The sequence below is a fragment of the Myotis lucifugus genome, unplaced genomic scaffold, assembly GCF_000147115.1.
Source record: "Myotis lucifugus unplaced genomic scaffold, Myoluc2.0 scaffold_11, whole genome shotgun sequence".
Lineage (NCBI taxonomy): Eukaryota > Metazoa > Chordata > Mammalia > Chiroptera > Vespertilionidae > Myotis > Myotis lucifugus.
Genome location: NW_005871059.1, coordinates 10,985,269 through 10,999,804, shown reverse-complemented (window position 1 = coordinate 10,999,804; position 14,536 = coordinate 10,985,269). Strand labels below are relative to the sequence as shown.

The 14,536-nt window shown below is 41.0% G+C and overlaps 2 protein-coding genes across 2 annotated transcripts in view; one reads left to right on the top strand and one right to left on the bottom strand.

Annotated features, from left to right (window-relative positions):
• Window positions 1-14,536, top strand: part of ARFGEF3 (ARFGEF family member 3) — a 126,627-nt gene that overhangs the window by 36,829 nt on the left and 75,262 nt on the right. Inside the window, exons 4-5 of the mRNA XM_006084420.3 lie at window positions 225-356; window positions 12,525-12,593. Coding sequence (XP_006084482.1) covers window positions 225-356; window positions 12,525-12,593 — 201 coding nt within the window. The remainder of the gene's footprint in view (window positions 1-224; window positions 357-12,524; window positions 12,594-14,536) is intronic.
• On the bottom strand, window positions 6,256-7,947 carry PBOV1 (prostate and breast cancer overexpressed 1). Its single transcript, XM_023750089.1, is given in 5 exon segments — window positions 6,256-6,362; window positions 6,365-6,414; window positions 6,465-6,534; window positions 6,537-6,634; window positions 7,922-7,947. Coding segments are annotated over 5 exon segments (351 nt in total).

The following is a 14,536-nucleotide window of genomic DNA, read 5'->3' as shown; positions in this document are numbered from 1 at the left end:
TATATAATGATTAATATAATAGCAGGAAGAAGACTTTGCCAAAAAACTTCACCAAAGGTTTGATGTGTTGTTTTCTTTGCAATGGCATCTGGAGCAGGAGTTATTTCCTAATGGCCTCCAGCTTCATGCCTCTTAAGAATTATCCTCCGTACGCACTAAGCTACAACAGAGTAAGGCAGCAGGAAAGAGCCTATCTGTGATCACTGCCTTGTGCCTCTTTACAGAAGCTTCTGTCAGAGGAGAGGTTTGTATCCATGGAAACAGACTCCGATGAAAAGCAGCTGCTCAATCAGATCCTGAACGCCGTGAAAGTGACGCCATCCCTCCACGAAGACCTGCAGGTGGAAGTGATGAAGGTTGGTTTGATGTGGCTACCAGTCTGCGTCATTGGCACAGGAACAAACTCTGACTCGCCCCAGCCCCCCAGCTCTTACTGTGTTCTGGGAAATGCCTCTGCATATTGGTCATGCTAGCTCACCCTTTGCTTGGAATAATATATGGTTATTATCCTTGCTTATGGTCCCCCAGAGTAACCTTGATTATTGAACAGAAAGGACAACTAAGTGAAAAGGTATGATTTCAATACATCTGTAAGATTTTTGGCCCACTCATGCATGTCAAATGTTAGAAAATGTATTTATCACTTTTTGAGAGCATGTATGTGAGCAGTTCTAGCTTGTGACAGATCTGATCATTCAGGGTATCCTGCCTGCCTGTCTATGTTAAAACAAAGCAGAGTTCGAATGCTGTTTCAATTTTCACTAAGGTCTTAGAATAGTCAGGTTTTAGGGGAAGAAGACCATAATTTGGAACCATATCAGAATCACATCTTTTTTCCCCGTGCTCAAATTGTGTGACCTTAATCTCCCACATTCCAGCTACCATCTCTATAGGGGGGGGGGGGGCGGTTGACATCTCTCCCTCCCCTTTCCCTTCCTTGAAAATCACCATGATTGGGAGCCCCTTACACTGACTCTGCAGTATGTCAGATCCTGGGAGTGAAGAGTGAGTTGGGCAGGAAAGGATGGAAATCTTTCCCAGAAGAGCGCCTCAGTCAGAGTAACAGCTGGAACCACAGACTGGCTTTCAGTAATGTCTCTGCCCGTTCTCTCCCTAGAGGAATGTTTAAGAATAGCTGGTGGCGTAGAATGGTTGATTTCTTCCTGGAAGTGCACTGAGGGATTTTTGTCTTGGATAAGAGATTCACTTCTCTGGGCTTCAGTTTCTCTACTTAGAAAAGAAAGGCTTGGTTTCAGTCATGGCGTTTTCTTAATGCCCTGGGACTCACCCTAACCCTGTTGGTGGGTGGTTTAGTGTAGTGATTAATGAAGAGCTCAGACTCCAAAGCCAGCCTATCTAGGTTTGAATCCTCATTCATTTCCTAGCAGATTCATTTCCTTGGACAGATTCCTTAACCACTCTGGCTTGATCTTCTCATCTGTAAAATGGGGTAATAGTAGCGCCTGCCCAATAGGATTGTTGTGAGGATTAAGTAGAGTGATATTTGTAAAGAACTCAGCACAGTATCTGGCATAAAGCAAGTGCTTTCAAAGTGTTAAATATTACCACTACTCTTCCTACTTTCACCTACTGCTACAGCTACCTACTGCTGCTGAGTCAGAATCTTAGTGGTGGGTCTAAGAATAGTCCTGTACACAGTAAACATTGGGAAACTCTGAGTTGGATGGCCTTGAGGAGCTTATTTGTCTTTAACTCCCTTTGCTTCTGGAATATACAGGTTTTTCCTGTCCTTTGACATATGTTTGTCAGTTGTGCAATCATAGGAACCGAAGCATAACCACCTCTAGATTTGTTTTACTTCTCTACTACCCCCTTGGCCACTATTGGGGGAGAAGCAAGGCCAGCTGCCGTGTTAATTGCTTTTACCACTTCCAAGTCTAGTCTGCTGAGTCCTTCATCTACTATTAAGTCTCAGAGTACTGGAGGCTGAGCTCTGGTGTCGTACTGATAGACACGCCTCACAGATTTCATATTATCTGGAAATTCTCCCAGGCATATAGCTTTTTGTAGAGTACAGACATATGTATTAAAAATTAAAATGAGAAAGTATCTGTTTTTGTAGGAGCTGTGGAGAAGCAGGATGCTTCATGGTCATGTCCACAGTAACACCTGTTTTGAAAACCTGTACTTGCTTTAAAAAATAACAGTTCAGCAGTGCCTTCTGCCAGCTTTGCTGAGTATAGGAGTTGACACATGTTAACTCTCCTGGAAATCCTGGAGAGCCATCTTAATGGACTTTTTAATGACATCACAATAGACCGTGGTACTTGTAATTAATGTCTGGAAAGAAATCAGACATTGTCAGAAAAGAAAAACAACAATCTGGGCTGCCATTCTTCACAAGTAGATTTCCAAAATGCCTAGAAAGATAAGGGTTTTTGTTGCATGCTATTATTTTTAGCTAATTCAACATTAGAATTGGGAAAAATGTATTTTTTTATTTAACTCTAGCTGGTACACAATGCTATGTTAGTTATCTTAGTTTTAGGTGTACAACATAGTGATTAGACATTTTTATACCCTGCAAGGTGATCTCCCCACTAATCCTAGTACTCATCTGTCACTGTGCAATCTAATCACCATATTATTGACTATATTCCCTTTCACCTTTTTCACCCATTTCCCCACTCCCTTCCCTATGGCAACTATCAGTTAGGTCTATGTTTCTATGAGTCTGTTTCTATTTTGTTTTATTTTTTGTTTGATTCCATATATGAGTAAAATCATACAGTATTTGTCTTTGTCTGTCTGATTTATTTCACTTGGCATAATACACTCTGGTTCCATCCATGTTGTTGCAAATGGCAAGATTTCATTCTTTTTTTCTGGCTGTATAATAGTCTATTATGTGTGTATATATACCACATCTTGATCCATTCGTCGATCAGTGGACACCTAGGTTGCTTCCATATCTTGGCTGTTGTAAATAATGCTGCAGTGAACACAAGAGTGCATAGATCTTTTCAAATTAGTGTTTTCATTATCTTTGGATAAATACTCAAAAGTGGAATTGCTGGGTCAGATAGTAGATCTGTTGGGACGTTTTCCCCCTTCTTTCTGATGGATAACCTTTAGTGAGGTTATTACTGATACAGCTGGCTGAGTCTTCGAAGACTACAGGGAATTACGGCTGGCCTTCTGCCTCTGTAAGCGTGTCAGAGATGAGAGCATGCTATCTGGGAAGGGCAGGCCAGCTTTGTAGATAAGGCAAGATATGATATGGAATACTGAGAAAGCATTTGATGAATGTTTTGTTATTGGACATCTTATTTTATGTGCATCTTTGGGTAATAGAAATGAATATTGGTGGAAGGCTTTACAATTTTCAAAGGAGAAATGACAGGAGCTGATTATTTAGCATTTATTATGCATCAGAAACTCTGCTAAGTACTTGACATTCATACTCAGATCACACACCTAGTTAAATGATGGAGCCAGTACTTGAACTATAATTCAGCCTGAGGTCAAGCCTGTGTTCTTAAAGAGTGGGTTACATTGCCTTCTTACTCTATCTGCAAGACATTTTAAAGTTGATTGAATAGAAAAGTTACATCACAGACTAACAAGGGGCAAAGCTAGAGTGACTTGAATTCCTGTGTGTTTTCTGTACCCTCCCATGACATTATAACATTGTATTTATTTACTAGTTCAATTAGCTAGATTCAAATATGAAGAAAGGATCATAGTAATTTTCCCACCAAAGTAGCTGATGGTTCTGTTTGTGTGTTTGTGCGCATGTGCTCTGGAGGGAGGGTGGGGGAGGGAAGAGGAGGGGAGGAGGGAGGGGAGGGGAGGAGGGAGGGGAGGGGAGAGGGGAGGGGAGGAGAGAGGAGAAATTGAGATTATAAGTTAGGGGAAGGGAAAGAAAATGTCATTTACCATTGACATGTTTTCATATTTTGTACCAAAGCCAACCAGATGTCTACAGAAAATATAAAGGTGAATGATTCATGGGGAAAAAGCTTACTATCTGTAGAAATGGTAGACCTAAGCTTTAGGTTGTCCATGTAGAACTCTGGTCTTACAGTGGAGAGGAGAGAGTACTTTTAAATTATGTACCAGCTTTGCAGTCCATGCCTTGGTCTGGGAGTAAGAAAGAGGCCAAATGGAAGGAACATTTCTACATCCCTTCTCAATATTTTAATGGCAGAGTCTCATATTTTGGCCTTTTAACTCTGGGCATTTGGTCTTCTAGAGTGTCTTAGGGGAGGAATGATCATTAGCCAAGTTTGAGGGTGAAAAATGACTAAATTGTCTTGCCTTCTCGTAACAAGGAGAAATCCATTCTTAGTCTAAAGCTAAGTCTATTGAGACACGTTAAAGATTTGCAGCAATCTCTAGTATTAAGGAACAATCCAGTGTTTGATGAAAAATGTTTAATTTCGAATGTGCAATTGTTAGAGGTTGATCTGTCATGATTACAAACACATTTCTTTGATTAATGCAGAAGTATCTAAAATAGGTGGTTTTGCTAAGAAAATGGTTCCCCAACAGCCCTCCCTCTTCCTGCTCCGAAAATTGAAGATAGTGTTTTCTACTTTGTATACACATTGATAAAATTCGTACTATTTCCCCCCAAGCTTCTCTACCCCTTAGTGTGACTGCATTAGACAGATAATAAAAATATATGGAAAATATTGAAAACTTAGAAATGTGGTTTTCCTTTAAGTAATTTATGCATTACTTTTTGAGATAAAGGTATTTTCACATTATCTATTCTTTTTTTTTATTCACCATTTCCAAGTGCCATACCACTTGAATATATTTGAGAATAATTCTAAGTGTTTTAAAACTTTACACCCATGGTGTTTGTTAAGTAAGCAGAGATGCAGAGGCTCCTATATTTACTGGGAATGTGTTAGAGTTAGTAGAGTGGGGAAGATCCTCCAATTTTTTCAATTCTATTGTCAATAAATATCTATTGCTTCCTCTGTGCTAGGCGGGGATGATCCCATGGCAATGAAAATGAAACTGAAATGAAACAAAAACAGTCTTTGTCTGAAGTCCAGTGATAAAGAAATCAATGAAATGCATAAATACACATAAACTGTGATAAATACAATGAATGAACAATCTAGGAAAACTAAAAGTGTATTTATAGTAAGGTCTGAGGGTGGGCAGATGAGAAGAACAGAGAAGTCCTTCTTAAGAGCTAATATTTAAAGCAAATAGATCTAAAGTATTAGAAAGAATCAAGCAAGAAGATTGGGATTGGAGAAAGTGAAGAAAGAATTACTGTATTAGTTAGGATTTATTTCCTCAGAAACAATGCAGAAGTTTATTTTTCTCTTGCATAAATTTAGGTTAGTATTGGCTGAACCACATTATCAGAGATATTTGTTTCTTGGATTTTGTTTCCCCACCTCATTGTCCATGATGGCCCCCCATCCTCAGTCATCACGTCCACATTCTAGCCAACTGGCAGAAGGAAGGATAGCCAGGACACTTCTGCTCACATCCCATTGGCCAGACTTGGTCACATGACAACACTCGGTTGTAAGGAAGGCTGGGAAGTGTAGTCTTTATTTTGGGCAGCATGTGCCCAGAGTTCTAAACTTCAAAAAGAAGAGGATAGTGCTGAGAGAGAACTGGCAGTCTGCCACAATCACTTATCACATGAGAATCGCAGTCTGGTTTATTTTTCCTCAGCAAGAGGCAGCTGACACATCTCCTCTGCCATCTCCTGCCCTTTTTTTTTTTTACTGCACTTTCCTCAGCAGAAAAGAATTACAATGCATTCAGAGAGGTGTGAGGTTAGCTGAGACCTAGTGGACTACAGTGGCCTATTCAGGGGGAATGTCACGATATAATCTCTCCAACTAGTTAGTCCTAAACTCTTGATTCAGGCATGACTACAGAATCTCACTAGGTACTAAGTGAAAACTAATTACATACTGTCAGTATTGTTTGTGTCCCTTTGGTGCCTGGCAGAGCATCTGGCATATGGCTTACTAGTTGCTTATTACTTCAGTTATTGACTAATGGAGAGGAGAAGGAAACACATGTGATAGTTTTCAGTGGCCACCAGGATAAAAGGAAACAAAAAACTCAAGTTGTGATTATAGATAAATATCTGTGTGAGTTCAAAACTGAGAAAGAACAACATGGATTTGGACTTTAGAACTTAAGTAACCTCAAACATCATCAGATCCTTCTTTTTATAGGAAAATTGAAGTTGGAATGGTTCAGTTACTTGGTGGGACTTACACAGTTGTTGGTAGCAGAATTGCTTTTTCAACCATTTAAATATTTCTGGAGAGGCTTTGTGGCAACCCTAGGAGTTGATCTGGTCTTTGGATGTGTGGTATTGGATAGGTGAAGAAGAAAACTTTCTAGACTTGTGTTTGAGTTAACTGCAAGGTCAGTGTGAGTAATATGGCTTCTGAAAAATAATGAAACGTAATGAGAAAGAAGAAATGTCCTACAGTTTAGATAGGAATTAACTGAGACACCTTTACGTGGACAAGTGTGTCTGCAAGAGTAGCAGAATGGCATGATGTAACTGTCCTAACAATCATTATACTCTGTCATTTTAGAATTTCTTGTTACTTTTTCTGCTTTTCAAAATATTTGGTAGCAGAGTGGTAAAAACAGAGCTTCTGGAGCTAGAATGCTTGGTGAACATAGGAAAGTTTTTTAATTTATCTGTGCCTTAATGTTCTAAGCTGTAAAATGTGAATGATAATGATGTATACCTCCGAGAGAAAGACAGGTGGTGTCTCAGTATTCAGGGCGTGTCACTGAATTTTCTGCTTCAGTTTCTGCTGAATTTGACCAAGTAAAAAAAAGAACCAGAATGTTTCTAAAGAGAAGGAATTATGGGATTACTTTCCATTTTAGGAAGTTTCCAGCCAATATATGTGAGGGACCAGAAGGAGATATGTATTAAGTAGCAAAGCTAAGGTATCAGCCAGAACTAGAGCTGGGGTCTGAAGTGCACCTGGCACTGAGGATTTCAAGAGTCTGCTCTCTCCTTGTTCCAGGAAAGACAGGGCCTTCTGTGGGCTGGACTCCGATTCTTAGATACCCTTTTGAGCTCTGGTAGATTATTTTGTTTGGTTCGACTTACAAATATCATTTGGTATTTGGAAAAATGAAACTACAATCACCTCAAGAAGCACTCATATATAAATAAAAATTATTTTAATAGTTTAAGAAAGAGGAAAAGAAGAATTCCTTGCTCTTTCAGTGTGCCCTCATGTCCTCAGTGTGCCTTTGGGTAGGTTGTCTCCCCCAAATCAACTTGCTTCTTGACTATTTCCCCAAGTTTAATTTGTTAATTTTATGTTACAACATATTAAATTAAGACTTTCATGAAAAGATAAAAACAGCATTACAACTGGTGTGCTATGTGTTGGACCCTGATACACTTTCCCAGAATACAGTATATTTTTCCAATCATAATGCTCATAGCAACTTATTATAACTCCTTGTCTTATGACTGTCTTCAAAACCAGATATTAGCCCTGCAAGATCAGGAATCAGGTGTCTTTTTTGTTCACTGTATGCCCAACACCTCGTGCTAGATCTGCCCCCTGGTAACACCTCAATAAATATTTGTCACATAAATGAAGGAGAGCCCGAGGAATGCAGCACACAGGTAGATATAAAGTAGACATGCAGTGGCCGTCTCTGGAAAATGGTCCTTTAGCCGCAAGGAGGTCTTTGAAACATAAATCTTAGGCAAGTTACCATTTACTATGTTAAGTGCCAAAGACAGGTTCAGAGCAGAACAGATGTCAGGCAGGGAGAATGTTCTGTAAGTCTCATGGGAGATGCCCTCTGGGGAGCAGAGGTGGTTTTCTCACTCCGGAGTGAGGTCCTGCCAGATGGCTGTACATCTGAAAGGAGGCTTACTAAATTCCGGTTGCCCTCACCAGGTCACCTGACACTTCAGTACGTGATTGCGAAATGGCCTTTAGCCATTTATACCACCTGGATGTGACATTCAGATTCCCAGGAGTTTGCTTCTATACAGCTGGGCTGTCTTATCACATTGTCTACACATTTTCCAATAATGATTAAGCACCGAGGTGCGCAATCTCACTGACCACGGACACTCTCGGAGGTTGATTCTCCTGTGGACAGTGCATAGGATGAGCCTGGGCCAGGACTCACCATGCCTCCCAGGGCCAGGCAAGGTGCTGTAAACAGGTGGGCATCAGAAAGTCAGACCTTACCACTAGGAAACTTATGAATCTGATGGGGGTGAAGAGGACACACAGATTTAAGTTATATCTAAACGGCTCCAAATAAATTCTGTAGAAAAAAGCCTTTTACATTTTCTGCCAGTTCTGTGATTGTCACGTCTGTAGCGGTATTGCCTGTATTAAGCATTTTGTACAAGGGATATCACTGTTCTTCAAAATATGTTACTTTATTAATATCTAATATCAAGCTTTGGGAATGGAGGAAGCAGGAGAGATTTTAGCAGACTGATCAGACATGAGGGAGTATGTGGGGAGAACAGTGTAGGATGATACCCAGGTTTTAAATACGGAGATGTTTGCCTTCTACGTTGGGAAGTCCCTGCATCCCTTTGCCAAATGCACCATATCCATTGGAATGACTGCAATCTGTCTTTAACTTCACTGACATCTTATTAAGTGTCTGCTTTATCACTTCAACTTCCCATTTGTCTTAGTACAATTAGTTTGGCCTGACCAACCTTAAAATAATACATGCAGAACATTTAACATAGGGCATTTAAATTGAAGTACAATAAGGTTCCAGCCTACTTTCTAGCATCATCTCTAGCTTCTACCTTCATACTTCAAAGCCCTTACTCATGGCATTTCCTCTGCTTGGTACACATCTCTCTCCCTTTTCTCTCCTGCATCAGTGCTTTGCTCATATGTCATCTCATCTGCAAAGTCTCTCTTCTCCAGTTATGATGTCTTCTAACCTTCAGAGTTAATATATACAGTAGTCCCCACCCTCACGTGTATGTGGGAGATACGTGTCAAGGCCCTGGCGGATGCCTGAAACCTTGGGTAGTACGAGCCCTCTATATGCTATGTTTCTTTCCTATACATGAATACCTTTTCACTTAAATGAAGCATTTTACGGCCTCTCTTTGGCATCTCTGAATTGCCAGATCCTTTTCACTTGTGCCAGTTCTTAAAATAGACCAGCTTTACTTTCTCCTTTCCAGGCTTTTTTTTTTTAAATCCGGGGTTTCTGTATACATTTTAAATTGCAGAGTTGATTGGGAATTTTGTAGCCTTTGTAATGATTTTTCCCCTTTTCATGGAAGACTGAGCCTTTCTTTATTTAAATTCTCACCCAAGGATATTTTATCATTGATTTTTAGAGAGAGAGGAAGGGAGAGTAGGAGGGATAGGGGGAGAGAGAGAGATAGAGTGAGAGAGAGAGAGAGAGAGAGAGAGAGAGAGAAACATCAATATGAGAGAGACACATTGATTGGTTGCCTCCCGCACACGTGCTTCCAGACCAGGGCCAGGGATTAACCTGCAACCCAGGTATGTGCCCTTGACTGGAATTGAACCCATGACCTTTGGTGCACAGGCCAATGTTGTAACCATTGACTCACACCAGCCAGGGCTTAAGCCTTTTTTCCTATCCTTTTAGATCATTTATAGAGGCTGTGCCATCCAGCTAGATTGCAAGACGCTGCCTATCTATCACTCAAGTTCCTGCTGTTCAGTGATAATGTAGTCAGTATGCTTTCGTGACCCCGTGAGGGCTGTATTTTTAATGGAGTTGCCCTCGATATTTAGATGTTCCTGTTTTTCTCGAGGCCAACATGCTCAGAATGTGAATTTAAAAATTTTGCCCTCTCACAATGCAGTGGAAGTCAGACACTTTAAATTAATTTTCTGTGGCTCTAAGTTTCCTTTCACTCTGTGTTTTAATTTGGTGAATTAATGCTTGCTAGGCACTGGGCATAGCAACTGTTTCTCCACTTAGCACTTTTTGGGTGAGTCAGTTCTGTCTGCCTCATCATCCTTGCTAGACACTGGTGTCCTTTATATATCTTGTGAGCCCTGGGGGACCAGGGCACTGTCAGAGCCGTAATTAAAACCTGCTGTGCTGCCAACACAACAGACTGTGTGCGAGCTTAAGGAGCTGGCTTCCTTACTGTGCTCACTTCTCCTTCGTTATTGTCTGTTGTGCTTAGCTTTTGCGTATGGCTCGGTGAGTCTTTTGGTATTGGTGGCTAGGCATCAGGTGGGGAAAGCCTTTCTTCAAAGATGTTTTGAATAGAACCAGCAATGGGTGGGTACAGGGAGCCTGTCTGCTGCAGACTCCGGCTGCAAGGCCTCCCTGTGCCTTCCCTGGGGCAGAGGGAGTCGAGCTTCCCCTGTTCCCATGAGACTCGTGAGACTCGTGATTATCAAATCCCGCCACCAGCACCCTTCGTGAAGACTCTCAAAGGCACCGCTCCCACTGCCTCCAGCCACTGCCGCCAGAACACAGCTCTTGGTCACAGAGAGCTGGGGTGGGTTTTTGAACATTTCTTTTCAAACCTACTTTTGTATGAATGTACACAGGATGGAAGGCAGAATGTCGGTCGTCAGTCCTGTAAGAAACTACGTGGGGTAAACAGGTTTCATAAATGTCCAGTTGTCAGTCTTTATCATGAATACCTAAAAAACCAAGGCCCAGGTGGACCAGTACTCACCTTCACAGACCACCGCCTCCACCAGCCATCCATTTTCTCATACCTTCCTACCCACCTGCTGTAAACATGAGGGGGAGGGGGACACAAGAAAAGGAAGCTGTGCAAAGTAACAGAAAGCTAAAGTAGGAAAGCATCATATGAGAAAGCCTGAGGGCCTTTTGGGTGCTCAATGGATGTAATAGTCTAATGGGAAGATCATAAATAAGTAAATGCATCATTCATACATGAGACTGGTATGTGCTCTGAAGTAAATGAGCGGAGGTGTCACAGAGGTTGAATTGAGACCTGAAAGAACCAACTACATGAGTGACACGAGGAACAAGCATAGGAGGAGTCAAGGGCAGGAGGGTTTCCGGCAAAGGGACACCCAATACAGAGGTATTAGATGTGTCCTCTCCCCAGGCCAGATAGATCCTGGTGACTGCTGCCCACAGCTTTCTTGCACACCAAACACCAACCCCCGCAAAGATAGCCCTTATATTAAAGAAAGCCTTTTTCCATGAGGCCATAAAGCAGTTGCTCCATTATCCCTCTCTTCCAGCTGGCATAGCATTGAGATGATTTTTATCAGGAGTCGACGCTTGGGTATCAGGCATCTTAAGGATTAAAAGACTGAGGAGCAGACCCACAATGAACTTATCTAACCTTGTGACTAAAATTGGCAAAAATCCCCTTTTCCTTTTTAAATTGCACACGTAATTGCTTTCTCCGAAGGAGTGACTGCATCTAGGACTGGCCTGGCTGGTGACTCAGAATGAGAGCTTAGGAAAGGCCTTGTCCCATCTGACAATCATACTTTGGGTGTGCTGCTGAGGTGTATATGCTGTATAAGGTGACTGTGCTAGGCTTCAGTGCTCTTCCATGAATTGGACTACATTTTCAGGAGGCTGCTACTGACAGGACCAGGTGCAAGCAGGGCCCAGCTGTTGTGTTTGGGAGCAAGGAGCAGACACCAGCACTTTTATGTCTGAGGCTACCAGCTAGCAAAGTTGCAGCGTCAGGAGCCAAATGGACAGGGGAGAGTCTGGCGTCTTATCTCCAAAATTAGAAGCAATTCTTAAAAAGCCACAGGCTTTTATTGATCTGTTCCCTAATAGCTCTACAAGTAGAGAGTGAGATTTTTAATGGTCGCTAAAGATCTTGCAAATGTCATCGACTCGCCGTCTATATATCTTGGAGAATAAGGGGAATGTGGGACTAATAAATAAATCCCAGGCAGCATTCTGAGGGAAATTGCAGGAGTGAAGAGGAAAGAATTTCTAATCTCATATGGATTTGGGAGGGGGACAGGAGCAGGAAAGTTGAGTGATGCTTGGATCTAGGAAGAAGTAGAGACAGTATTGCCAAGGGGTTCAGGGCATGGAGTCAGATTACTTGGGTTCAAATCTCAGCTCCACAACTTGTTTCCTGAGTGATCTTGGGCATCTTATTCAATTGTTCTGAGCATAAGTTTCCTTATCAGTAAAATAAAGACAATCATAATGACAATTACTAAAAAAGCAATCTAGATCATATACACACAGTGCCTAGCACTAAGCCTGGCCATTTAGTTTCCTTATCAGATACTGGTAGACTTCCTGGAGTTGTTGAGGAATGCCTTTTCTGGCTTGCCTTACAGTGGTCCTTCCCTGGGGGTGAGGGTAGCATCTTTTATTTTTAAAAGTGTTCATCTCTATTTTATTGGACAATGTGCGGCCACCAATTAGAGAGCAGTGAGTGAAATAGCAACGCATTCGATAAAGCAAAGAACAAAGGAGTCGTCAAGAGGACTGCACAAAAGCCATATGGAATAAAAGTCACTTTCTAGGTTTTTAACCCCCTCTCTCTTCCTTCCTCCCCCACCTCCCGGTTGGTAAAGGTTTTACTCTGCATAACCTACACCCCGACATTTGACCTGAACGGGAGTGCAGTGCTGAAGATCGCGGAGGTGAGTGCCCGCTGCTGCCCTCGCCCTCGGGTGCTGCTTGCGCTTGTGCTGCTTGCTCACAGCTGCCTCACCCCAGCTGGCATCCATACCGGGGTAGAGCAGAGCCCAGCAGTGGGGTGAGGCCTTCTCTGGTCATGACCCTGGGGAATTTCCGCTAAGGGTTGGATCTGTGAGAAGTGGGCTCGGTGGTCCATCGTCCTAAGTCATGGTGCTTTGCATGCTTTGGTTTGCTTAACTTGAGTCTGTAACCATAGAAATAACAGTACTGGTTCTCCCCACCTTACCTCACTCAGACTGCATTCCTAGTCTGTTTTTCCTAAGCTCAATCAAAAAGCATTTGAGTTTTCTTCAAATGTTTTTTAAGAAACCAGGTATTTGATTTAGAGAGATGTTTATTGATTAAATTCCATTCCTGTCTCCTAATCCCCGATGAGTGTATTTGTAGCTGTCGCTGGAAAGCCTTCTCTTTTCTGTCTGTATTGATCTGTGCTGTAGCCTGGAGCAATCAGTACCTCCCAACGCTCCCCGAGTGTGTCCTACAGAAAACTTGGCTTTGTGACTGTCAGGCATAAACCTTTGGTTTTTGGAGACCTCATCATTCCAGAGCTGTACTTTAATACTCTTAGAATAATTTTCTTTCCATTTCTTGAAAAGAGTATCTTCAGGATTTGTATGTTTTGACAAACATGCACCTTCAGACCTTAATGAGGCATTGATATTCTGAATTCTTAAATTACAGAGAAAAAGAAAGCCTATTAGTGCTCATGGGTTTTTGTTTTTACAATAATGATTACCATTTATTGGGTATACCAGGTAGATGCTAAACACTTTGGGCATGTTTTCTTTTTTTCATCATTTTTCTCATCATTATTGAGGTATAGTTGACAAATGTATATATTTAACCTGTACAACTCGGTGTTTTGACATATGTATATATTGTGGAATAATCACTACAATCAATTAATTAACATATCCATCACCTCACCTACATAACATTGTCATGGGTAGTATTTATATTGGCTGATTCATGGGCTTTTACAGTATTGTGTGCCATTAAAGGGTGAAAATTAAGAGAAAATTATTTTGAGCACACAGGACATTTTTGTGAGTCTATCAAAATAAAAAGAAGCAGATAATTAGCTGACTTCTCACTACAATATAAATCAGTTCTCAAATGTGTATTTATATTGTTGGAAAGAACACTTTTCTTTCACACATTTATATGTTTTACTCCATACAGGTAAAGAAAGAGAATAGCTGTCGGTATTTTTTTAATGAATTTTGAGAGTTACCTGTGAGTACTCATTATTGGCAGGTTCATTTTTTTCTATTGTGGTAAGAACACTTAGGATGAGATCTGCCCTCTTAACATAATCTTAAGTGTACAATACAGTAATGTGAACTATAAGCACAATGATCTAGAGCAGATCTCCACAACTTATTCATCTTCTATAACTGAAACTTTATACCCATTGAATAGTACTTCCTCTGTATTTCTCCCTCCTTCCGGCCCTTGGCAAGAACGACGACTCTGTTTTTCAGAATTTGACTATTTTAGATTCCCCATTACTTTTATTTTATTTATTTTGGATATCTGTTTATTGTTTTTGAATTGTAACAGAACCTAAAGAAATCTCCTAGTGAATATGCATGTTAACATCTAATGATAGCCTCTTTACAAAAGGTTTATATTTTATATTATGTAGAATATTTGATTTAACCAAAAGCTACTACAAAATCGAATCCTTACAGCTATCGCTTTATTTTTTTATATTTTTTATTGTTGATAGTATTACAGATGTCTCCCATTTACCCCCCATTAACTCCCCTCCTCCCAGCCCCTACCCACCCATCCCCAGGTCTTTACCACCCTATTGACTGTGTCCATGGGCTATGCATATAGGTATATAAGTTCTTTGGCTTATCTCTTTTTTTACTTTTAA